This window comes from Lampris incognitus, chromosome 20 (genome assembly GCF_029633865.1).
Source record: "Lampris incognitus isolate fLamInc1 chromosome 20, fLamInc1.hap2, whole genome shotgun sequence".
Lineage (NCBI taxonomy): Eukaryota > Metazoa > Chordata > Actinopteri > Lampriformes > Lampridae > Lampris > Lampris incognitus.
In genome coordinates, this window is record NC_079230.1 from 1,463,001 (window position 1) to 1,488,052 (window position 25,052).

Below are 25,052 nucleotides of genomic sequence, written 5' to 3' on the forward strand. Positions count from 1 at the left end.
GCAGGTACGGCAGGTACGTCAGGTATGTCAGGTATATCAGGTACGGCAGGTACGTCAGGTACAGCAGGTATGTCAGGTATATCAGGTACGGCAGGTACGTCAGGTACAGCAGGTATGTCAGGTATATCAGGTATGGCAGGTACGGCAGGTACGGCAGGTATGTCAGGTATATCAGGTATGGCAGGTACGTCAGGTACAGCAGGTATGTCAGGTACGGCAGGTACAGCAGGTATGGCAGGTATGTCAGGTATATCAGGTATGGCAGGTACGGCACATACGGCAGGTACAGCAGGTATGTCAGGTATATCAGGTACGGCAGGTACAGCAGATACAGCAGGTATGGCAGGTATGTCAGATACAGCAGGTATGGCAGGTATGTCAGGTATGGTAGATACGGCAGGTATATCAGGTATGGTAGATACGGCAGGTATATCAGGTATGGTAGATACGGCAGGTATATCAGGTATGTCAGGTACGGCACATACGGCAGGTACAGCAGGTATGTCAGGTATATCAGGTATGTCAGGTACGGCAGGTACAGCAGGTACAGCAGATACAGCAGGTATGTCAGGTACAGCAGATACAGCAGGTATATCAGGTATGGCAGGTACGGCACATACGGCAGGTACAGCAGGTATGTCAGGTATATCAGGTATGTCAGGTACGGCAGGTACAGCAGGTACAGCAGATACAGCAGGTATGGCAGGTATGTCAGGTACAGCAGATACAGCAGGTATGGCAGGTATGTCAGGTATGGTAGATACGGCAGGTGTATCAGGTATATCAGGTATGGTAGATACGGCAGGTATATCAGGTATGTCAGGTATGGTAGATACGGCAGGTATATCAGGTATATCAGCTATGGCAGGTATGGCAGGTACAGCAGATACGGCAGGTATATCAGGTATGGTAGATACAGCAGGTATATCAGGTATGATAGATACGGCAGGTATATCAGGTATGTCAGGTATGGTAGATACGGCAGGTATATCAGGTATATCAGCTATGGCAGGTACAGCAGATACGGCAGGTATATCAGGTATGGTAGATACAGCAGGTATATCAGGTATGGTAGATACGGTAGGTATATCAGGTACGGCAGGTACGGCAGGTATATCAGGTATGGTAGATACGGCAGGTATATCAGGTATGGTAGATACGGCAGGTATATCAGGTATGATAGATACGGCAGGTATATCAGGTATGTCAGGTATGGTAGATACGGCAGGTATATCAGGTATATCAGCTATGGCAGGTATGGCAGGTACAGCAGATACGGCAGGTATATCAGGTATGGTAGATACAGCAGGTATATCAGGTATGGTAGATACGGTAGGTATATCAGGTACGGCAGGTACGGCAGGTATATCAGGTATGGTAGATACGGCAGGTATATCAGGTATGGTAGATACGGCAGGTATATCAGGTATGATAGATACGGCAGGTATATCAGGTATGTCAGGTATGGTAGATACGGCAGGTATATCAGGTATATCAGCTATGGCAGGTATGGCAGGTACAGCAGATACGGCAGGTATATCAGGTATGGTAGATACAGCAGGTATATCAGGTATGGTAGATACGGTAGGTATATCAGGTACGGCAGGTACGGCAGGTATATCAGGTATGGTAGATACGGCAGGTATATCAGGTATGGTAGATACGGCAGGTATATCAGGTATGGTAGATACGGCAGGTATATCAGGTATGGTAGATACGGCAGGTATATCAGGTATGATAGATACGGCAGGTATATCAGGTATGTCAGGTATGGTAGATACGGCAGGTATATCAGGTATATCAGCTATGGCAGGTATGGCAGGTACAGCAGATACGGCAGGTATATCAGGTATGGTAGATACAGCAGGTATATCAGGTACGGCAGGTACGGCAGGTATATCAGCTATGGCAGGTACAGCAGATACGGCAGGTATATCAGGTATGGTAGATACGGCAGGTATATCAGGTACGGCAGGTACGGCAGGTATATCAGCTATGGCAGGTACGGCAGGTATATCAGCTATGGCAGGTACGGCAGGTATATCAGGTACGGCAGGTATGGCAGGTATATCAGCTATGGCAGGTACGGCAGGTATATCAGGTACGGCAGATACGGCAGGTATATCAGCTATGGCAGGTACGGCAGGTATATCAGGTACGGCAGGTACGGCAGGTATATCAGCTATGGCAGGTATGGCAGGTACAGCAGATACAGCAGGTATATCAGGTATGGTAGATACGGCAGGTATGTCAGGTACAGCAGGTACGGCAGGTATATCGGGTATATCAGGTACAGCAGATACGGTAGGTATATCAGGTATGGTAGATACAGCAGGTATATCAGGTATATCAGGTATGGTAGATACGGCAGGTATATCAGGTATATCGGGTATATCAGGTATGGTAGATACGGCAGGTATATCAGGTATGTCAGGTATGTCAGGTACGGCAGGTGGCAGGTATGGCTGCCATACCTGCCACCTGCCGTACCTGCCGTACCCAACTGATGCCCCTGATGGGAACTGGTGTGTTTTTTCTACATTCAAATTAAAGTTTTGTCAAAATAGCTGTGAGTATTACTGCTGTTATTACATTGATAATGACGTGTGTGTGTGTGTTTGTGTGTGTGTGTTTGTGTGTGTGTGTGTGTGTGTGTGTGTGTGTGTGTATGTGTGTGTGTTTAGAAATTGAGTGTGGTTGAACAGGAGAAGATTGACCATTTCATGTTGGAGCTGGATGGCACTGAGAACAAATGTGAGGACCTGTCTCTCTCTCCTACCTGTCTGTCTGTCTGTCTGTCTGATTCTCTCTGTCTGTCTGTCTTAACTTTCTGTCTGTCTTTCTGTCTGACTGGTTCTCTTACCTGTCTGTCTTTCTGACTGGTTCTCTTACCTGTCTGACTGGTTCTCTTACCTGTCTGTCTTTCTGACTGGTTCTCTTACCTGCTGACTGACTGGTTCTCTTACCTGTCTTTCTGACTGACTTGTTCTCCTACCTGTCTGACTGACTGGTACTTTTACCTGTCTGTCTGACTGACTGGTTCTCCTACCTGTCTGACTGACTGGTTCTTTTACCTGTCTGTGACTGATCGGTTCTCCTGTCTGACTGACTGGTTTTCTTACCTGTCTGACTGACTAGTTGGCTTACCTGTCTTTCTGACTGACTGGTACTTTTACCTGTCTGTCTGACTGACTGGTTCTTTTACCTGTCTTTCTGACTGACTGGTACTTTTACCTGTCTGTCTGACTGACTGGTTCTCCTACCTGTCTGACTGACTGGTTCTTTTACCTGTCTGTCTGACTGACTGGTACTTTTACCTGTCTGTCTGACTGACTGGTTCTCCTACCTGTCTGTCTGTCTGCATAGCTAAGTTTGGAGCCAATGCCATCCTGGGCGTGTCTCTGGCCGTTTGTAAGGCAGGAGCAGCAGAGAAAGGAGTTCCTCTCTATCGACACATCGCTGACCTCGCCGGACACAAAGACGTCATACTTCCTGTTCCTGTGAGTGGGAGGGGCTTCAGTCAGTGGGAAGAGTTAAGGGTGGAGTTTTGGAGAGGCCACGGTGAAATTTGATGTTTATAAAAAAAGTCATCAATGCTGTTCTTTCTCTCGCTCATCTCCTCCTCTCTTCTTCTCCAGGCCTTTAATGTCATTAATGGCGGCAGTCATGCTGGGAATAAACTGGCCATGCAGGAGTTCATGATTCTGCCAATCGGAGCCTCCAACTTCCACGAGGCCATGAGGATTGGTGCTGAGGTACTGACATTGATTTAATTTCACGTTATTGTTGTAGTTAATATTATTATTATTAATCTAGAGACGGGCATGGACGCAAGTCCATGAATACTGGGATGGCATCCAGAGCTTAACCTGTGCCCCGTCCACAGGGTTAGTGGTTGTCAGGAGGGGCACCCCATGTAACATTTTGCCAACTCAGTATGTGGATTGACAGGAACATACTGGATCGGTTGAGGCTCCATACTGGATCGGTCGAGGCCCGGGATACCAATGGCCACCACTGGTGCTATGCCCTCATAGGGTACTAATGGAGACTATCAAATCCGCTGTGGTGACCCCTGAGAGACAGGGAACAAGCTGAAAGAAGAGTAGTAGTAGTAGTAGTAGTAGTAGTAGTATTAGTAGTAGTAGTAATATTTTCTGTATCCAGGAGAGGTTTGAATGTGTTGACTGGATGGTAGTTTTCAGTTTGAAGGGGTTTCTCCATTCACAAGGTGTCTTCTTCAGTTCTGACACCGGGTGGAGAAACCTCATTATGTATCCTCACGGTAATGCCACACCTCTTTTTAAAAGAGGACCTAAGCGAGGACAGCTGTTCTGATCTTTTCTGTGTGTCAGTCTTACTTGTGTGTGTGTGTGTTTGCAGGTCTATCATAACCTGAAGAATGTGATTAAGGCAAAGTACGGTAAAGACGCCACCAACGTCGGGGATGAGGGAGGATTCGCTCCAAACATTCTTGAGAACAATGAGGGTAAGACACCTGTCTGTCTGTCTGCCTGCCTGTCTGTCTGTCTGCCTGTCTGTGTAGTTGAGTGATTGTTATGGACGTAGACACCATGACGTCACCCATTGGTTTGTGGACTACTGTTTTAAAGCCTCGGGTTTGCCATTTTCCTGTCACCGTGCTGGATTTTTGAAACCAGACCTGGCCATATTTGGGCGAGCGGGTGGAGCTGGGGAGGAGCGAGGGGTGGATCTGACTGAGAAACCAAGAACACCGCTCACCCACAACCTCGCCGGCAACCTGACTGTACTGGCTCTGTGCTGGCTCTGTACTGGCTCCGTACTGGCTCTGCGCTGGCTCTGTGCTAGCTCTGTACTGGCTCTGTACTGCTGGCTCTGTACTGGCTCTGTACTACTGGCTCTGTGCTGGCTCTGTACTGGTGGCTCTGTACTGGTGGCTCTGTACTGGTGGCTCTGTACTGGTGGCTCTGTACTGGCTCTGTACTGGTGGCTCTGTACTGGTGGCTCTGTACTGGTGGCTCTGTACTGGCTCTGTACTACTGGCTCTGTGCTGGCTCTGTACTGGTGGCTCTGTACTGGTGGCTCTGTACTGGTGGCTCTGTACTGGTGGCTCTGTGCTGGCTCTGTACTGGTGGCTCTGTACCGGTGGCTCTGTACTGGTGGCTCTGTGCTGGATCTGTACTGGTGGCTCTGTACTGGCTCTGTACTGGTGGCTCTGTGCTGGCTCTGTACTGGTGGCTCTGTACTGGCTCTGTACTGGTGGCTCTGTACTGGTGGCTCTGTACTGGCTCTGTACTGGTGGCTCTGTGCTGGCTCTGTACTGGTGGCTCTGTACTGGTGGCTCTGCGCTGGCTCTGTACTGGCTCTGTGCTGGTGGCTCTGAACTGGTGGCTCTCTGGTGGCTCTGTGCTGGCTCTGTACTGGCTCTGTACTGGTGGCTCTGTGCTGGCTCTGTACTGGCTCTGTGCTGGTGGCTCTGTACTGTTGGCTCTCTGGTGGCTCTGTGCTGGCTCTGTACTGGTGACTCTGTACTGGCTCTGTACTGGTGGCTCTGTACTGGTGGCTCTGTACTGGCTCTGTGCTGGCTCTGTACTGGTGGCTCTGTACTGGCTCTGTGCTGATGGCTCTGTACTGGTGACTCTGTGCTGGCTCTGTACTGGTGGCTCTGTGCTGCTGGCTCTGTGCTGCTGGCTCTGTGCTGGCTCTGTACTGGTGGCTCTGTACTGGTGGCTCTGTACTGGTGGCTCTGCGCTGGCTCTGTACTGGCTCTGTGCTGGTGGCTCTGAACTGGTGGCTCTCTGGTGGCTCTGTACTGGCTCTGTACTGGTGGCTCTGTGCTGGCTCTGTACTGGCTCTGTACTGGTGGCTCTGTACTGGTGACTCTGTACTGGTGGCTCTGTACTGGCTCTGTACTGGCTCTGTACTGGTGGCTCTGTACTGGCTCTGTACTGGTGGCTCTGTACTGGCTCTGTACTGGCTCTGTACTGGTGGCTCTGTGCTGCTGACTCTGTGCTGCTGGCTCTGTACTGGCTCTGTACTTGTGGCTCTGTACTGGCTCTGTACTGGTGGCTCTGTACTGGTGGCTCTGTACTGGCTCTGTGCTGGCTCTGTACTGGTGGCTCTGTGCTGCTGGCTCTGTACTGGCTCTGTACTGGTGGCTCTGCGCTGGCTCTGTACTGGCTCTGTGCTGGTGGCTCTCTGGTGGCTCTGTGCTGGCTCTGTACTGGTGGCTCTGTACTGGCTCTGTACTGGTGGCTCTGTACTGGCTCTGTACTGGTGGCTCTGCGCTGGCTCTGTACTGGCTCTGTGCTGGTGGCTCTGAACTGGTGGCTCTCTGGTGGCTCTGTGCTGGCTCTGTACTGGTGGCTCTGTGCTGGCTCTGTACTGGTTGCTCTGTACTGGCTCTGTACTGGTGGCTCTGTACTGGCTCTGTACTGGTGACTCTGTACTGGCTCTGTACTGGTGGCTCTGTACTGGCTCTGTACTGGTGGCTCTTTGCTGGCTCTGTACTGGTGGCTCTGTGCTGCTGACTCTGTGCTGCTGGCTCTGTACTGACTCTGTACTGGTGGCTCTGTACTGGTGGCTCTGTACTGGCTCTGTACTGGTGGCTCTGTACTGGTGGCTCTGTACTGGTGGCTCTGTACTGGTGGCTCTGTACTGGCTCTGTGCTGGCTCTGTACTGGTGGCTCTGTGCTGCTGGCTCTGTACTGGCTCTGTACTGGTGGCTCTGTACTGGCTCTGTACTGGCTCTGTACTGGTGGCTCTGCGCTGGCTCTGTACTGGCTCTGTACTGGCTCTGTGCTGGTGGCTCTGTACTGGTGGCTCTCTGGTGGCTCTGTGCTGGCTCTGTACTGGTGGCTCTGTACTGGCTCTGTACTGGTGGCTCTGTACTGGCTCTGTACTGGTGGCTCTGCGCTGGCTCTGTACTGGCTCTGTGCTTGTGGCTCTGAACTGGTGGCTCTCTGGTGGCTCTGTACTGGCGGCTTTGTACTGGCTCTGTACTGGTGGCTCTGTGCTGGCTCTGTATTGGTGGCTCTGTGCTGGCTCTGTACTGGTTGCTCTGTACTGGTGGCTCTGTACTGGCTCTGTACTGGTGACTCTGTACTGGCCCTGTGCTGGCTCTGTACTGGTGGCTCTGTGCTGCTGACTCTGTGCTGCTGGCTCTGTACTGGCTCTGTACTGGTGGCTCTGTACTGGCTCTGTACTGGTGGCTCTGCGCTGGCTCTGTACTGGTGGCTCTGTACTGGCTCTGTGCTGGCTCTGTACTGGTGGCTCTGTGCTGCTGGCTCTGTACTGCTGGCTCTGTACTGGCTCTGTGCTGGCTCTGTACTGGCTCTGTGCTGGTGGCTCTGTACTGGTGGCTCTGTACTGGCTCTGTACTGGCTCTGTACTGGTGGCTCTGTACTGGCTCTGTACTGGTGGCTCTGTGCTGGCTCTGTACTGGCTCTGTACTGGTGGCTCTGTACTGGCTCTGTACTGGTGGCTATGTACTGCTGGCTCTGTACTGGCTCTGTGCTGGCTCTGTGCTGGCTCTGTGCTGGTGGCTCTGTACTGGTGGCTCTGTACTGGCTCTGTACTGGTGGCTCTGTACTGGCTCTGTACTGGTGGCTCTGTACTGGCTCTGTACTGGCTCTGTACTGCTGGCTCTGCGCTGGCTCTGTACTGGCACTGTGCTGGTGGCTCTGTACTGGTGGCTCTCTGGTGGCTCTGTGCTGGCTCTGTACTGGTGGCTCTGCGCTGGCTCTGTACTGGTGGCTCTGTACTGGCTCTGTGCTGGCTCTGTACTGGTGGCTCTGTGCTGCTGGCTCTGTACTGCTGGCTCTGTACTGGCTCTGTGCTGGCTCTGTACTGGCTCTGTGCTGGTGGCTCTGTACTGGTGGCTCTGTACTGGCTCTGTACTGGCTCTGTACTGGCTCTGTACTGCTGGCTCTGTACTGGCTCTGTACTGGCTCTGTGCTGGTGGCTCTGTACTGGTGGCTCTGTACTGGCTCTGTACTGGCTCTGTACTGGTGGCTCTGTACTGGCTCTGTACTGGTGGCTCTGTGCTGGCTCTGTACTGGCTCTGTACTGGTGGCTCTGTACTGGCTCTGTACTGGTGGCTCTGTACTGGCTCTGTACTGGCTCTGTACTGCTGGCTCTGCGCTGGCTCTGTACTGGCACTGTGCTGGTGGCTCTGTACTGGTGGCTCTCTGGTGGCTCTGTGCTGGCTCTGTACTGGTGGCTCTGTGCTGGCTCTGTACTGGTTGCTCTGTACTGGCTCTGTACTGGTGGCTCTGTACTGGCTCTGTACTGGTGGCTCTGTACTGGCTCTGTACTGCTGGCTCTGCGCTGGCTCTGTACTGGCACTGTGCTGGTGGCTCTGTACTGGTGGCTCTCTGGTGGCTCTGTGCTGGCTCTGTACTGGTGGCTCTGTGCTGGCTCTGTACTGGTTGCTCTGTACTGGCTCTGTGTTGGCTCCGTGATGTGAAGCCGCATCCCAAATTTATCGCACGCTTAGACAACAAGACCAACTAGAAATAGCTGCTTCACATGAACAATACTGGTGTAACTAAAGGACTCGTGCAAAAACTTTTTTTTACATTGACCCACCTGTCACTCAAAGCAGCCACGCCCTCAATTATGCATAAGTTTAAGCCTTAATGTAATTTAAATGTGTGCGTTATTCACCCCTGCACACTTGTCGTGAAAGGGGAACTTAGCTATAGAGACCAAAACTGTTTTTTGTACCAGGCTATAAACATATTTATTTCTGCTGTAAAGTTGGCATTTTGACATGGGGCTGTATGGGAGTTGACTCACTTTTGGAGCCTGCCTCAAGTGGCCATTCGAGGAACTGTATTTTTTGGCACTTCCTTAGCTTCATTTTTCAGACCCAGGGGTTGCCGCTTGGCTGTTGTTTAAAACTCTCCTCTTGCTGAAATCCATCCTGCTTTGCTCTGCTGCCATTCAAAACGACGCACACACAGACAGGAGTCTGTCTCACTGACTGTCTGTCTCTCTCTCTAGCTCTGGAGCTGTTGAAGTCGGCCATTGAGAAGGCGGGTTATCCTGACAAGATCATCATTGGAATGGACGTCGCAGCATCTGAGTTCTTCAAAGGTGGAAAATACGACCTGGACTTCAAATCCCCCGACGACCCAGCCAGGCACATCACTGGAGAAAAACTGGGAGACCTTTACAAGAGTTTCATCAAGGGCTACCCAGGTACACACAGACACACACAGACACAGACACACACACACACACACACACACACACACACACACACACAACTCATACTGCCTTTCTCTCCCTCTGTCTATCCAGTTCAGTCCATTGAGGATCCATTTGACCAGGACGACTGGGAGCACTGGGCCAAGTTCACTGGCTCCGTCGACATCCAGGTAAGACAGACAGGAAGAGAGAGACAGACAGGTAGAGACTAGAGAGAGACAGGCAAGTTAAACGCTGTGGTATGGTCTCAGGTTGTAGGAGACGACCTGACTGTGACGAACCCTAAACGCATCCAGCAGGCTGTGGAGAAGAAAGCCTGCAACTGTCTGCTGCTCAAAGTCAACCAGATCGGCTCAGTCACCGAGTCCATCAAGGCGTAAGATACTACTACTACTGCTACTAGTACTCTCTCACATATGTCTGGATTCCTGTCTGTCTGCAGGTGTAAGGTGACTTCCTGTCTATCTGCCTGACTTCCTGTCTGTCTGTCTGTCTGTCTGCAGGTGTAAGCTGGCTCAGAGTAACGGTTGGGGTGTGATGGTCAGCCATCGCTCAGGAGAGACTGAAGACACCTTCATCTCTGACCTGGTGGTTGGACTCTGCACTGGACAGGTAGGTGGACGGATGGATGGATGGACGGATGAGGTTGATCTGCAGACATCAGTGCGTTCGAATACTCTGCTATGTACTGCATACTAACAGTACTATACAGGGTTTGGTACTAACTATACATGAAAACACATTTAGTACGCATTGTACATATCTCACACTAACCTCAGTCAACCAGTAGAAGTGACGGCAAGTGGATATGGGTCACACAACCTATATCGCCATGGTAACCACGCAAAATCGTCATGTTCTTCTCAAATGGTATGCAGCTGATTCATGTCAGGTTTAGATAGTTCACATCCCGGCACTTTTGGTACACTAAAAGTTTCCGTACTATGACTATTTCAGTTTAGATAATTATATAGCATGTTCTACTGTTGTGGTACGAGTACACATACACAACCAAAGTATCTGCTTATGAATATTAAACTTTTTAACCTGTCTCTCCTATCTGTCTCTCTCTCTGTCTGTCTGTCTCTTCTCTCTGTCTGTCTGTCTGTCTGTCTCTCTCTCCTGTTTGTCTGTGTCCATCTCTCTCTGTCTCTACATGTCTGTCTCTCTCTCCTGTTTGTCTGTGTCTGTCTCTCTCTGTCTCTACATGTCTGTCTGTCTCTCCTCTCTGTCTGTCTGTCTGTCTTTCTGTCTGTCTCTTTTCTCTGGCTGTCTCTCCTCTCTCTGTCTCTTTCTGTCTCTCTTTCTGTCTGTCTCTTTTCTCTGGCTGTCTCTCCTCTCTCTGTCTCTACATGTCTGTCTGTCTGTCTGTCTCTCCTCTCTGTCTGTCTGTCTTTCTGTCTGTCTCTTTTCTCTGGCTGTCTCTCCTCTCTCTGTCTCTTTTCTCTGGCTGTCTCTCCTCTCTCTGTCTCTACATGTCTGTCTGTCTGTCTGTCTCTCCTCTCTGTCTGTCGTTCTGTCTGTCTCTTTTCTCTGGCTGTCTCTCCTCTCTCTGTCTCTTTCTGTCTGTATGTCTCTGTCGCTCCTGTTTGTCTGTGTCTGTGTCTCTCTGTCTCTGCCCCTCTCTCTCTGTCTGTCTGTCTCTCAGATTAAGACAGGAGCTCCCTGCAGATCAGAGCGTCTGGCCAAATACAACCAGCTGATGAGGTGAGACTATATGCAAGCTAACCAAATAAGCCCCATAACAAAATATCAAGCTATATCACCATTATATACTGATATCAAGCTATATCACTATTATATACTGATATCAAGCTATATCACTATTATATACTGATATCAAGCTATATCACCATTATATACTGATATCAAGCTATATCACCGTTATATACTGATATCAAGCTATATCACCGTTATATACTGATATCAAGCTATATCACCGTTATATACTGATATCAAGCTATATCACCGTTATATACTGATATCAAGCTATATCACCGTTATATACTGATATCAAGCTATATCACCGTTATATACTGATATGTGTGCTAAGTGAAGTAGCATCATCCACACGACCCATACAGCACAGCTTTTACTACTACTACCCTCACTACTGGTACTACTTGTAGTGATGTGTGTTGCCACTGCGTAGTATGTTGGTATCGTGTACTTGACAAGTGCCAGGATGTTAAATTACATTTGACTGGATTTCTGCGCATGCAGCCATGTTACTAAGTAGACTAGGATGTCCCATGATGCACTGCAGCTGCTTAACGTCAGTCAAATGGAACTCTGAATTAAGGACCAATCCTGCCACTTGTTCATAGAAAATATTTCATCACACATTTTTATTGCTGAAATACTTGTGAATTAAAACTACTCTGTATGTATGTGATTTACTCTGTGAGTGTATCTGTATATTATCTGTCACTGTATCAAAATCAATAGTATCTGCGAGGTTGGAAGGAAAGGTGAGTTTAAAGTTCCATTGTCATTAATCACTCTTGTCATTGAATTTTATCCATCATATTCACATTGGTAATATTTACAACTGAGGTATAGTTACACTACACAACATTGTTCTCAGGTAAGACACACAGCCAGATACCAGCGTGTAGGTTGTAAGATAAAATTCACCAGACACATCAGATAAGAAGAGTTTACGTGAAATAAGTGTGACTAAAATGACAAAAAAACAAAAAACCAGATTTGGTGTTTGGCTAGACTAGCTTGACTTAACTGTTCAATATCATCTGATGGCAAACAAGACAAACGTCAACAACTTTCATACTAAACAACTGACGTACTCAAGTAGTTGAGCTTTTCTTTGACAGACAAGACTGAAATGCCCAGACATTTAGTTGACTAACACTTGACTTAAAAACACAAAAAACAAAAACAGCATGAGCTGCACTAAATACGATAAAAACTAACAAGGGCGTTTGACGGGACTAAGACCAAAAAAAGCTGGCCAAAGTAAGGCTAGCTGCTAGCACGGTCGCGTGTCGGTAAGTAGCCGCCATTCTGTCAAACGGAGTTCAGCGTGTAGCGTCTTTCAAACGATCCCCAGCAGCCGGCGGCTGCGGCGGCTGCGGTGGCGGCTGCTGGGGCTGCGGCGGCGGCGGCAAGGGCTGCGGCTGGGGCTGCGGCGGCGGCTGCTGGGGCTGCGGCGGCGGCTGCTGGGGCTGGGGCAATGGCTGGGGCGATGGCGGCGGCTGCTGGGGCTGGGGCTGGGGCGGCGGCTGGGGCTGCGGCGGCGGCTGCTGGGGCTGGGGCGGCGGCTGCTGGGGCTGCGGCGGCGGCTGCTGGGGCTGGGGCAATGGCTGGGGCGATGGCGGCGGCTGCTGGGGCTGGGGCTGGGGCGGCGGCTGGGGCTGGGGCAGCGGCTGGGGCTGGGGCGGCGGCTGGGGCTGGGGCTGGGGCGGCGGCTGGGGCGGCGGCTGCTGGGGCTGGGGCTGGGGCGGCGGCTGGGGCTGGGGCTGGGGCAGCGGCTGGGGCTGGGGCGGCGGCTGGGGCTGGGGCTGGGGCGGCGGCTGGGGCGGCGGCTGCTGGGGCTGGGGCTGGGGCGGCGGCTGCTGGGGCGGCGGCTGGGGCGGCGGCGGCGGCGGTGGCGGCTCACAACCACGCAGAGCCGAGCCGCCATCTTCTTCAGGATTATGTCCACTCGACTCAAATTGTTTTGTTTTTGTTTTTTTGGGGTTTTTTCAGTGAACCTAGTACACATCCTGGCACACTGAGAGTACTACACATTTGCATACTACTAAGATTTAATGTAGTAGCATATGGTACATACTATGGTGGTAGTATAACCGGAAGTAGTAAAGCTGTGAACTTTGCCTTCTTCAGGATTGAGGAGGAACTGGGAGACAAAGCCAAGTTCGCTGGGAAGCATTTCCGCCATCCCAAAGTCAACTAAGCCTCCTCCGTCACCGCGACGACGGTCCGAAGACTGGCTGCGCCTCCACCCGGGCTGAGAGCTGCGAGGTCATGGTGGGGTGAAGACCCGGCCCCTTCACCTTGTTTTATATGCATAACACTGAGACGCCCGTCAAATAAAATCTTAAACCAGATTCTGCAGTCTGAGGTCTGATTGGTTGGCGTTGGACAGGAAGTAGACGGGTCAGACATGTTTTTATGTGGAGACACAACATCTTTGTAACCCTGGTCAGATAACACACACACAGACACACACACACACAGACACACACAGGGCAAGTCCAAGCTGTAGCCTGTGTTGCTGAGCGAAGGAAAGAGCAGAGGGTGGCTCAGCTCAGCTCTGGTCTCTGGAGCGTCTCTGCCGTCTCAAAGGGGAACAACACGAACACATCTGTAGGCCGCCTTCCTACCCCCGGTCCCGGGTTACCAGATGCACCTTAGCTGGGTTCACTACAGCAAGACTAACTTAAGCCAAACAGTGCTGGTATGACTGGCTCACTTCATATGACAACCTAAGACAGTGAGTGGCCAAAGACCAAACTAGTAATTTTACAACAAAATAAAGTATTTATTGACAACCTCCACGTGTTTTGGTTGTGCTACAGATTATATGTTAAGAACTAAATCAAGTGCCGTGCACCATTCATTTATAAACGGCACGTTTTAACAGTATATAAAATAAAATAAAAACAATGCAAACATGTGAAATATGTCCCTGAAGAAGAATCTCTTTAGACCTCCACGTCAGGCACAGGAATAAAACAAGGAAACCTTATGGGCACTTCAACCTCTGAAGTTCTGCTGCCCTCCATTATAACTCGGAGGACGGAAATTCCGAGTTCCCACTAGGAAAAATCAAATAAGACAGCACGGGAGCTCGGACTTCCTAGTCGCGAAGCTCACGACACGGAATTATGACGTCACATCAACAGTAAAATAATATTAATCTTTATCAATCTTTACAAGAGTGCATGCTTCTAAAAACACACAAGTTTGATTTTCAGCATGGTATGCTTTAGATCAATAAAGATACCCTATACAGTAGTTGGTTAAAGATATTGCTGCGAAGTAGGGGGGCAGCCCGGACTAAACGGTTCGACCCGCTAGCCGAGGGCCAATCGAGTCTATTTATCCGTGCACATTACACGTTACACGTCACACTACCCCCCCCCCCCAGGGAACCATCAACTGTCTGATAACCTAAATGGGTTTTACTGCAGGTTTGATAAGCACACCTTCACACCCCTCACCCTCTCCAGCCACAACACACAATCACAACGTCACTGCCTACCAGCCCCTCTCCCCTCCCCACCGAACCCCCACCCACACTCAGGATCTGTGTTGAGGACATGTGCCAGCTCTTCCAGAGACAGAAGACCAGGAAGGCGCCAGGCCCAGATGGCGTGTCACCCTCCTGTCTTAAAGTCTGTGCTGACCAGCTGACCCCCATTTCCACACTGATCTTCAACAGATCACCGGAGCTGTGTGAAGTCCCCTCCTGCTTCAAGAGTTCCACTATCAGCCCGCTCCCCAAGAAACCCCGTATCACAGGATTAAATGACTACGGGCCCATTGCCCCAACGTCTGTGGTCATGAAATCCTTCCAGAGGCTGGTGTTGGCTGTGAGAGCAATTCAGATATGTAGGTTACTTACTTTTAGTCTTTGACCACAAATCAGCTATACCATGGTTATATTGTTTGAACAGATGCCTGGGGGCTCATGTGTAGTAGGACAAAGAGGGGGTTTAAAAGTGCCTCTTCTGCCAAATGGTAAGGGCCCGATAACAGAGGAAGGAGCCATTCCAGTGTCACGAGAAGCAGTCCTAGGGTTTTTGCAGAAGGATTGGACAAATTGGGGATGACCTCTTGGAACAACATGCCAGTTGTTTTACCCATCAGGCTGACAGTTCACCAACATATGTAATCTCCATCAAGACAGATGAAAGGTAAGCCGCTCTGGTGGCCGAGCGGCGGACTAACCCGCCACTCTTGCAGTCCGCTCGTCACGTGGCTGGGAGGTTCGTATCCCAGACTCGCCGTAACCGGTCCCGGCCAGAGCGTCCACGGGGGAAGGCCTTCATTAGGCCACCCTTACCCGAGGGATAGTGGGTGTAGATCGGTGTAGTGTTCGGGGACTCGTCGTTCTCCAGCGACCCCTCTGGCCCATCCGGGCGCCTGCAACCAAGCCACTGAAAGCATTCTCCCTTCGCGGCCTGAAGGAGATGTAATCCAGCGAGGAGGCTTCAGCCTGTAAAACGGCGAGAGCAGCCGACACGAGTTTGAAGGAAGCTGGTGTTATGACTATCTCCTTCCTGTGGAAACGTGAGCCAGGGGAGTTATTTGACAAGAGTTTAATAGATTTATTTAAAAGAAAAAGACAGGATGAAAGGAGACTCTGGGTACACATCACTGTGATCAAAGCAATGGGCGTTGTTCTCCTGCATGGTATAAAGAGGGTGTGCTCCGAGGCCGGGCTGAGCTTGTACGCCTGTTCATTGAACATATATTAAAATTGTGTGACAACACTGTAAGAGAATTTTGTCTCGCTCCTCATTTAATGTCAGAGTGGCATTAAGTAATTGCCATGACAATTTGGGGACTCGTCCGGAGGGCCTAACTCATATTCTTCTTTATCCCACTCTCTGCACGGATTCAATCTGGCCAGCCAGTCTGGTGAAGGGGTTGACAAATCGCCTAAGACCCAGGAAGTCTACCTCCCCGAGGACAGCTCGTAGCCGACTCCTGGGGTTGAAAAGAGACTATTGTGGGGAAAGGAATTGTGTGATATGGCTTTTTATTGAAACGAGGACACAGTATTGAAGACCACGTGAAGACATCTGAAGGTAATGACATTCACTTAGTGGTGATGACCCACTGGCAAAGGAAATAATGAATAATGTCAACTGAATGGTATGGTCATGACAGGATATGTCCGGGTAAGAGTGACTGCAGATTAGAAGAATGGGGAAGAAACAACGCACTTTGGACTGACAAGTCTTGTCTCACAGGATGTGTAAAAATCATGTGTGAAAGACATGGTGATGACTTCTGCAAACAGCTGTCGATGTGAGAAAAGAAATTTGGATTTCCTGAAACTGGTAGTTTTGCTGTAAAACAGCTGGAAGCAAAAGAAAAAAACAGCTGCAAAAATGCAGGATAATGACAAGATGGGAAAACATGAGAGTAAAAAAAAGACAGGTAACGTCATCTTAAGCATTGATGATGTAGAAGAAGGAAACAGAGAAAAGAAATGGGCAAAATAATAGTGAGAAGCAATGTAAGGGTGGGGGGTGGGGACAATTTGATCCGCCCACTTCCACCGGGCTGACTGACCACTGCCAGCTGTTTCCAGCTTCCGCCTTCGTGAGCAGCGGCTTCGTGAGATCGACAACCTTTTATTTTCTTACTAGTTCTTCTCTATATTCTGCCCTAACCTCCTCATTTTGTTCTGATTTAGCTATTTTCTGTGCTTAGTTCACTTATAACTAGATTCTCTAGTTTTCTTTCTAATACGAATCTTGTGTTTAGTAGGTAGCTTCTCGGTCCTAGTTTGTTACTAGCTTTGAGCTTAGCCTAGCTTAGCAGTTAGTTCTGTTACATTCGCAGTCCAAGCAGCCTCGTTAAAACGATGGTTTGTGGTGACTGCTCCGTAGTTACAGACAGGTTGTCTCTACTAGAGAGACGTGTCCGTGAGTTAGAGCAGCTGCTTTCGGCTAGGATTACGTTAGACGTGACGGGCCCTCCAGATAGCCTTAGCCCCGGGCCTGGCAGCAGGCCTGCTATTGTTAGCACTAGCTCAGTAGCCCCGGGCCTGACAGCAGGCCTGCTATTGTTAGCACTAGCTCAGTAGCCCCGGGCCTGACAGCAGGCCTGCAGTTGTTAGCACTAGCTCAGTAGCCCCAGGCCTGACAGCAGGTCTGCTATTGTTAGCACTAGCTCAGTAGCCCCGGGCCTGACAGCAGGCCTGCTATTGTTAGCACTAGCTCAGTAGCCCCGGGCCTGACAGCAGGCCTGCTATTGTTAGCACTAGCTCAGCTTCGTCGGCAGATACGGCGGAGTTTGTCGCTGTTTACCGGCGTGGGAAGGCTCGCAAGAGCAAGCCACCGGTCGTGTGGCCTGGTCTGCAGTCACCTCTACCGACTACAAACCGGTTTTCACCACTCACCAGCCCTGTTGGTAGTCCTACCGGCCATCGTGCTTCTCCCACTTCTGTCGACAGAGTAAAGCAACGCACGCTAGTGATAGGAGACTCCATTACCCGCAATGTTAGATTAGCTTCGCCAGCCTTGGTTCACTGCTTACCCGGGGCCAGAGTCTCCGACATAGAGGCTAATCTTAGGGTGCTGGCACCACGGAGGGAGAGTCAGGGAACCCAGGCACACAGCACCACTACTTTCAGCAGCATTGTTATTCATGTCGGCACCAATAATGCTAGGATGAAGCAATCAGAGATCACAAAAGCCAGCCTAGTCAGAACACTTGAGTTTGCCAGAAAGATGTGTCGGCATCGATTAATTGTCTCTGGTCCCTTACCTGTGAGGGGTAATGATGAGATGTACAGTAGGCTCACCTCAATGAACTACTGGCTGGCGCGTTACTGTAATGAGCAGGGATTCGGCTTCGTTGATAACTGGCCTTCTTTCTGGGGCCGCCCTTACCTGCTGAAAGCAGATGGCATTCACCCTACTATATTATGTAGCAATATAGATAGCTGTTTACGTTTAGTTTGACACTAGGGACTTATCATTCGGCAGGTTGCCGGTGATTAGAGAGCCTGCTAGGTTTAAATCTAGTACGGATGTGGAGTCAAGTAGTTTAATTAATATGATTAGTCAAGGAATTTATCATTGTGTAGATTATCAGCCTGATAGCTTGGTCTATAACATTGAGACTGTCTCCCTACCCTGCTGTATTGCTCCCAAGCTCTCCTCTCCTAAATGTGTGAATCACAATAATCTAGTAATTATTCCTACCACTGGTAGTGGTGAGATGTGCAACAAAGTACCTAATATCTACAAAACCAAACAGCTAATGTTATCAAGAATGTGACCACATTGTCCAAAGCGTTGGTTGCCAAAACTGTCAACAAGGTGTCTAATTCCAGTTAATCTTTCACCTATTGGTAGCTCTAAAGCTCTGCCTACTACTGATCACTTCCACAAGACGCTTAAATTTGGTTTCATAAATATCAGAGCACTGTCTTTCAAAGCCTTACTAATAAATGATCTGATCTTGAACATAGTTTTGATATGATTGGGTTATGTGAAACATGGCTGAAACCAAATGTTTTCCTTCCCTTAGATGTAGCTTCCCCACCTGACTATACTTATGCCCATTTAGCTCGGACAAATAAACAAGGTGGGGGTGTTGCCTTAATATATAAATCTATTTTCAATCTGACTTCTAGACTCGAATCTAAATTCCAGTCTTTTGAGGCTCTTGTTCTTGGTCCATCTCCCTCAGCCATGAAGAGACTCGGCTCAGTTCTGACTCGGCTCAGTCCGGCTGTTACTTGTTTTTTCTTGCAGAATTTGTCTCAGGCCTCGTTACTCACTGATGAGATTCTAATTCTTGATGATTTCAATATTCATCTAAATAAGGCTGCTGATCCTCTAAGTAAAGCCTTTCTGGCACTAGTTGATACTTTTGGGTTCACTCAGTTTGTCCAAGAGTCGACTCATTGCAGTGGTAACACCCTTGATTTGGTTTTATCTAAAGGAATAGCTGTTTCTGATCTGAATGTCTTACCAACCACATCTGCTGTGTCTGATCATTTTCTCATGTAATTTGAAGCATTATTGGCCTGTCCAGTTAATGTCAGCACAGATGTAACTGCCACTCGCCACATTGGTCCCTCCACTGTAGCTGCATTTGGCCAGCAGCTGCCTGAAGTCTTGGCTCCTTTCAGTGTGGTAACTGACTCTGTTGGAAATTTCACTAGTGACTTAAATGTGGCCCTCTCTAGTCTCTTCGATTCAGTTGCACCTCTCACTACCAGAGCTAGGCAACTAAAGTGGCCTACACCCTGGTTTAATGATGAGACACGTGCTCTTAAGCGGACCTAGAGGAGACTGGAACGTAAATGGCGAAAATCAAAATTGGAAGTTTTTACCTATCGTGGCATGAGTGTTTATTGAAATACAAGTGTGCTTTATCTGCTGCAAAAGCAGCATATCTCTCTCACTTAATCAATGTTAATAAACATAACTCCAGACTTATTTTTGACACTGTATCTAAACTTACTAAAAAGCAGCCGTCTATTAGCTGCTCGCTATTCACAGCCTATGAGTTTCTAGATTTTTTCTGCAATAAGGTTGATGAGATCTTAAACAAAATTAGTTCTTCAACTCCGTCTACTCCTGCAGATCCTGTCTTACCTAATTCATATCTACACAGTGAGTCACTGACAGTTCCAGTTATTACAGCTTTTGAGACTAGCTCTCTTGATACTTGGACTAAGTTTGTGTCAGCTTCTAAACCAACTGCTTGCCTACTTAACCCCTTACCAGCAAAACTTTTTAAAGACCTCTGGCCTTTTCTTGGACCTACAATGCTAGACATCATTAATGTATCACTTATTACTGGCATTGTGCCCAGCAGTTTTAAAACAGCTGTGGTTAAACATCTACTTAAAAAACCGCACCTCGATCCAGGGTCTCTCAGTAACTATCGACCAATCTCTAATCTTCCATTCTTTTCTAAAGTACTAGAGAGAGTTGTGTATCAACAACTTTCGACCCATATAAAAAGAAAACCATCTATATGAACCTTTTCAGTCGGCTTTCAGGCCCTGTCACTCCACTGAAACTGCTCTGACCAGAGTGGTGAATGATCTTTTACTAGCTATGGACTCTGATTCCACTTCTGTGCTTCTACTACTGGACCTCAGTGCAGCCCTTGACACCATTGATCACTGTATACTATTAGATAGATGAAATAGTAATTTTGGTGTCTCTGGCTTAGTGCTCTCTTGGCTTAAGTCCTACTTATCTTGAAGAACACATTGTGTCTGCTATAGTAATATATCAAAATTTTATGACGTTAAATATGGTGTGCCTCAGGGCTCAGTTCTTGGCCCTCTACTTTTGTCTCTTTACATTACACCTCTTGGCCAAATTATACGCAGTTATGGAATAAATGTCCATTGCTATGCTGATGATACTCAGTTGTATGTGCCTATAAGGGCTGATGATCATACTCACATCACTAATTTAGAGGCCTGCTTGGCTGCTGTGAAAAACTGGATGTCACTTAACTTTCTGCTTTTAAATTAGGATAAAACCGAGATGCTGGTCAATGGCCCTGCAAGACACAGACACCAATTTGATCAAGTAACGATAACGATCGACAACTCTGTGGTTTCACAAAGTGTGGCAGCCAAAAATCTTGGTGTTACGTTTGATTCCAGCCTTACGTTTGATTCCAGCCTTTCCTTTGATAAGCACATTAAAGAAATCGCCAAGACTGCCTTTTTTCACTTACGTAACATAGCTAAAAATTTGGTCTTTTCTCTCCATGGCTGACGCAGAGACTCTAATACATGCATTTGCTTCATCCAGACTTGATTACTGTAATGTTCTGTTCTCAGGTCTGCCACGTTCTAGTACTAAAAGTCTTCATATGGTTCAGAATGCTGCTGCTAGAATCCTAACTAAAACTAGAACATTTGACCATATTACACCAATTCTTCCCTCCCTTCATTGGCTTCCTATCCATGTTAGATCAGACTTCAAGGCGCTCCTGCTGACTTATAAAATCCTAAATGGGCTTGCCCCATCCTACCTGTCTGATCTCCTTAAACCGTACATTCCACCTTGAGCTCTTCGTTCTCAAAATACAGGACTCCTGTGTGTACCCAAAGTTAAACAGAAGTCAGCTGGTGGCAGCAGGGCCTTTTCCTATCGGGCTCCATTGTTGTGGAATAACCTGCCTGCTGCCATCAGACAATCAGAGTCTGTTGAGTCCTTTAAATCCAAACTTAAAACTCATCTTTTGGCCTTAGTTTACAATTAGTTGCCTTTAAATTGAGTGCTTCACAACCTGTACTGGATGGTGGGTTGGTTTCTGTCTCAATGAATTTACCAACCACTGTTCTGCCGACGAGATTATAGAGTACAGATTATAGAGTACAGATTATAGAGTATAGACTATAGAGTATAGATTATGTCTAGTTGATGGCTTAATTGATTATGACTAATGACTATTGTAAACTGTTCTCTTCTCTAACATGTCTTTTCTCTCTCTCTGAATGACATCTTCTCCTTTCTCTTTTTCTATGTGAATGGTGTCATGTGAGTCTCTCTTGTGTGCACGTGCAGTCAGTTCTCTTCCCAGGTCTCCGTGGTGACGGTGGTCACCACTTGGACGCTGCCTGCCCTTCCTCTGCTCACATAAGTTTTTGTTTTTTTTACATGATGATGCTGGTCGCGTGGTTTGGGTCCTGGACTATTCCGATGGCGTCTGGATACTGCTTGGCATCCTGTGCATCATATTCTTCATAAATTTTATAAGTCCATTATAATGCTGTTATCTTCTTTCAATATTTGTTGTAACAATGTTGTATTATGTAAATTGCGTAAACACAACATCTATTGCACGCTGTCCGTCTTGGGAGAGAGATCCCTCCTCTGCTGCTCTCCCTGAGGGTTCTTCCTATTTTTTCTCCCTGTTAAAGGGTTTTTTAGGGAGTTGTTCCTTATCCGATGAGAGGGTCTAAGGACAGGATGTTGTGTTGCTGTTAAGCCCACTGAGGCAAATTTGTAATTTGTGATATTGAGCTATACAAATAAAATTGATTTGAAAATTGATTTGGGAAGGGGTGATGAAGGCATATGAGTTTAAATACTTGGGGTCAACTGTCCAAAGTAACGGGGGGTGTAGTAGAGAGGTGAAGAAGAGAGTGCAGGCAGGGTGGAGTGGGTGGAGAAGAGTGTCAGGAGTGATGTGTGACAGAAGGGTACCAGCAAGAGTTAAAGGGAAGGTTTACAAGATGGTGGTGAGACCAGCTATGTTGTATGGTTTGGAGACAGTGGCACTGGTGAAAAGACAGGAGGAGGAGCTGGAGGTGGCAGAGATGAAGATGATAAGATTTTCACTGGGAGTGATGAAGAAGGACAGGATTAGGAACGAGTATATTAGAGGGACCACTCAGGTTGGACGGTTTGGAGACAAAGCAAGAGAGACAAGATGGAGATGGTGTGGACTTGTGTGGAGGAGAGATGCTGGGTATACTGGGAGAAGGAGGCTGAATATGGAGCTGCCAGAGAAGAGGAGAAGAGGAAGGCCAAAGAGGAGGTTTATGGATGAGGGAGGACACGCAGGGGGCTGGTGTGACAGAGGAAGACGCAGAGGACAGGAAGACATGGAAACGGATGATCCGCTGTGGCGCCCCCTAACGGGAGCAGCTGAAAGTAGTACTAGTAGTAGTGAATTGATGAGAATTGATCGTTGTTATTGGGTGAAAAAAAAAGTCCCGCAATGAATGGACTACTGGACTATGTTTTGGCAGTAGTTGATGACTACTAAGGTGCAGCAGTAGCACATGCTTTGGTGGAACAGAGCATGTGCTACTTGTATGGAATAGAGGCGCAGCTCGGGTTTGTGAAATCAGCTGCTTTAGTGGAAGGATGAAACATACACGGTTAGGACCTTTCTTAAAACCGCGAGTGAGACTTGAGGGAATAAGGTGTGTGTGCAGTGTGTGGGGGGGGGGGGGGTCAGGATACAGAGACTGAGGTGCTTAAAATGCTCATCTACGGCCTCTTTCTCACACACACACATACACGCTGGCCTGCTCTGACGTCAGAGCTGATTGGTTGAAAAGTTTAAGGGGAAAACTTGGTTGCCTAGCTCTGGTCAGTAGCTGGAAGCTACAGTTAGCTTCCAAGCTGCAATACTACAGGAGTGTGTGTGTGTGTGTGTGTGTGTTGGGGGGGGGGGGTATCTCAGGTTGGCATCATGCATCCCTTTGCAGGGAACATACACACACACACACACAGAGACACACACACTGAGCAGTGATAAAGAGTTTAGAGTGGCGACTCCTTTCTCTCTCGGCAGGTGATTGATGAGCCTTTCTCAGTGTGTGTTTTATGACCACCCCAACATCTTTGTCTCTGTTCAGAGCAAACTTCTCTTCTGACGTCACACACACACACAAGCTCTGTCTCTCGCTTTATTTCTGTCGCTCTCTCACCTATACGGTTTCCATGGCGACAAGCAGGCCAGTGGGAACTCTTTGGCTCCGCCCCTTCAACTGGAAATAGTTCTTAATGACCACCTAGTCACCGCAGCAACCCTTTACAAGGGGGCGGTACCACAGAGGTCAGGGGTCACATTGGCTTGATATTAAAGCGAGATAGAGACGGCGCGAGAGAAAGGGAAGTATCTGTCTGTCGAACAGCTGTATGGTTGTAACCATAGTAACAGCCTCTCATCCTGCAGACAACCTACTTTAATATCAACATCATATTACATCGTATCAGATTAATCAGATGAGATGGTACTATATAGTATTATGAGTACATGAGATGAGATGGTACTATATAGTATTATGAGTACAAGAATACTCTGCTGTATGAATGTATTAGTAATCAGTACAATGTGAGTTTATTAGTACTAATGATGAGCTGGGATGAGATGGCATATAGTGTTATGAGTACATGAGATGAGAAGGTATATAGTATTATGAGTACATGAGATGAAATGGTATATAATATGAGTACATGAGATGTGATGGTATATAGTATTATGAGTACAAGAATACTGTGCTGTATGAATGTATTAGTAATGAGTACGATGTGAGTTTATTAGTACTAATGATGAGCTGGGATGAGCTGGTATATAGTATTATGAGTACATGAGATGAGAAGGTATATAGTATTATGAGTACATGAGATGAGATGGTACTATATAGTATTATGAGTACATGAGATGAGAAGGTATCTAGTATGAGTACATGAGATGAGATGGTACTATATAGTATTATGAGTACATGAGATGAGAAGGTATATAGTATTATGAGTACAAGAATACTCTGCTGTATGAATGTATTAGTAATCAGTACAATGTGAGTTTATTAGTACTAATGATGAGCTGGGATGAGATGGCATATAGTATTATGAGTACATGAGATGAGAAGGTATATAGTATTATGAGTACATGAGATGAAATGGTATATAGTATTATGAGTACATGAGATGTGATGGTATATAGTATTATGAGTACAAGAATACTGTGCTGTATGAATGTATTAGTAATGAGTACGATGTGAGTTTATTAGTACTAATGATGAGCTGGGATGAGCTGGTATATAGTATTATGAGTACATGAGATGAGAAGGTATATAGTATTATGAGTACATGAGATGAGATGGTACTATATAGTATTATGAGTACATGAGATGAGAAGGTATCTAGTATGAGTACATGAGATGAGATGGTACTATATAGTATTATGAGTACATGAGATGAGAAGGTATATAGTATTATGAGTACATGAGATGAAATGGTACTATATAGTATTATGAGTACATGAGATGAGATGGTACTATATAGTATTATGAGTACATGAGATGAGAAGGTATATAGTATTATGAGTACATGAGATGAGATGGTACTATATAGTTTTATGAGTACATGAGATGAGAAGGTATATAGTATTATGAGTACATGAGATGAAATGGTACTATATAGTATTATGAGTACATGAGATGAGAAGGTATATAGTATTATGAGTACATGAGATGAGATGGTACTATATAGTATTATGAGTACATGAGATGAGAAGGTATATAGTATTGTGAGTACATGAGATGAAATGGTACTATATAGTATTATGAGTACATGAGATGAGAAGGTATATAGTATTATGAGTACATGAGATGAGAAGGTATATAGTATGAGTACATGGGATGAGAAGGT

At 47.5% G+C, this 25,052-nt stretch overlaps 1 protein-coding gene across 1 annotated transcript in view; it reads left to right on the forward strand.

The window, feature by feature from the left end:
* The window catches only part of eno3 (enolase 3, (beta, muscle)), a 20,549-nt gene extending 7,284 nt beyond the window's left edge, over positions 1-13,265 (forward strand). Inside the window, exons 5-14 of the mRNA XM_056299968.1 lie at positions 2,685-2,754; positions 3,367-3,500; positions 3,639-3,755; positions 4,384-4,489; positions 8,989-9,186; positions 9,289-9,365; positions 9,447-9,571; positions 9,699-9,807; positions 10,844-10,902; positions 13,042-13,265. Of these exons, the coding sequence (XP_056155943.1) occupies positions 2,685-2,754; positions 3,367-3,500; positions 3,639-3,755; positions 4,384-4,489; positions 8,989-9,186; positions 9,289-9,365; positions 9,447-9,571; positions 9,699-9,807; positions 10,844-10,902; positions 13,042-13,111 (1,065 nt within the window). The 3' untranslated portion in view covers positions 13,112-13,265. The remainder of the gene's footprint in view (positions 1-2,684; positions 2,755-3,366; positions 3,501-3,638; positions 3,756-4,383; positions 4,490-8,988; positions 9,187-9,288; positions 9,366-9,446; positions 9,572-9,698; positions 9,808-10,843; positions 10,903-13,041) is intronic.
* Positions 13,266-25,052: the final 11,787 nt, after the last annotated feature.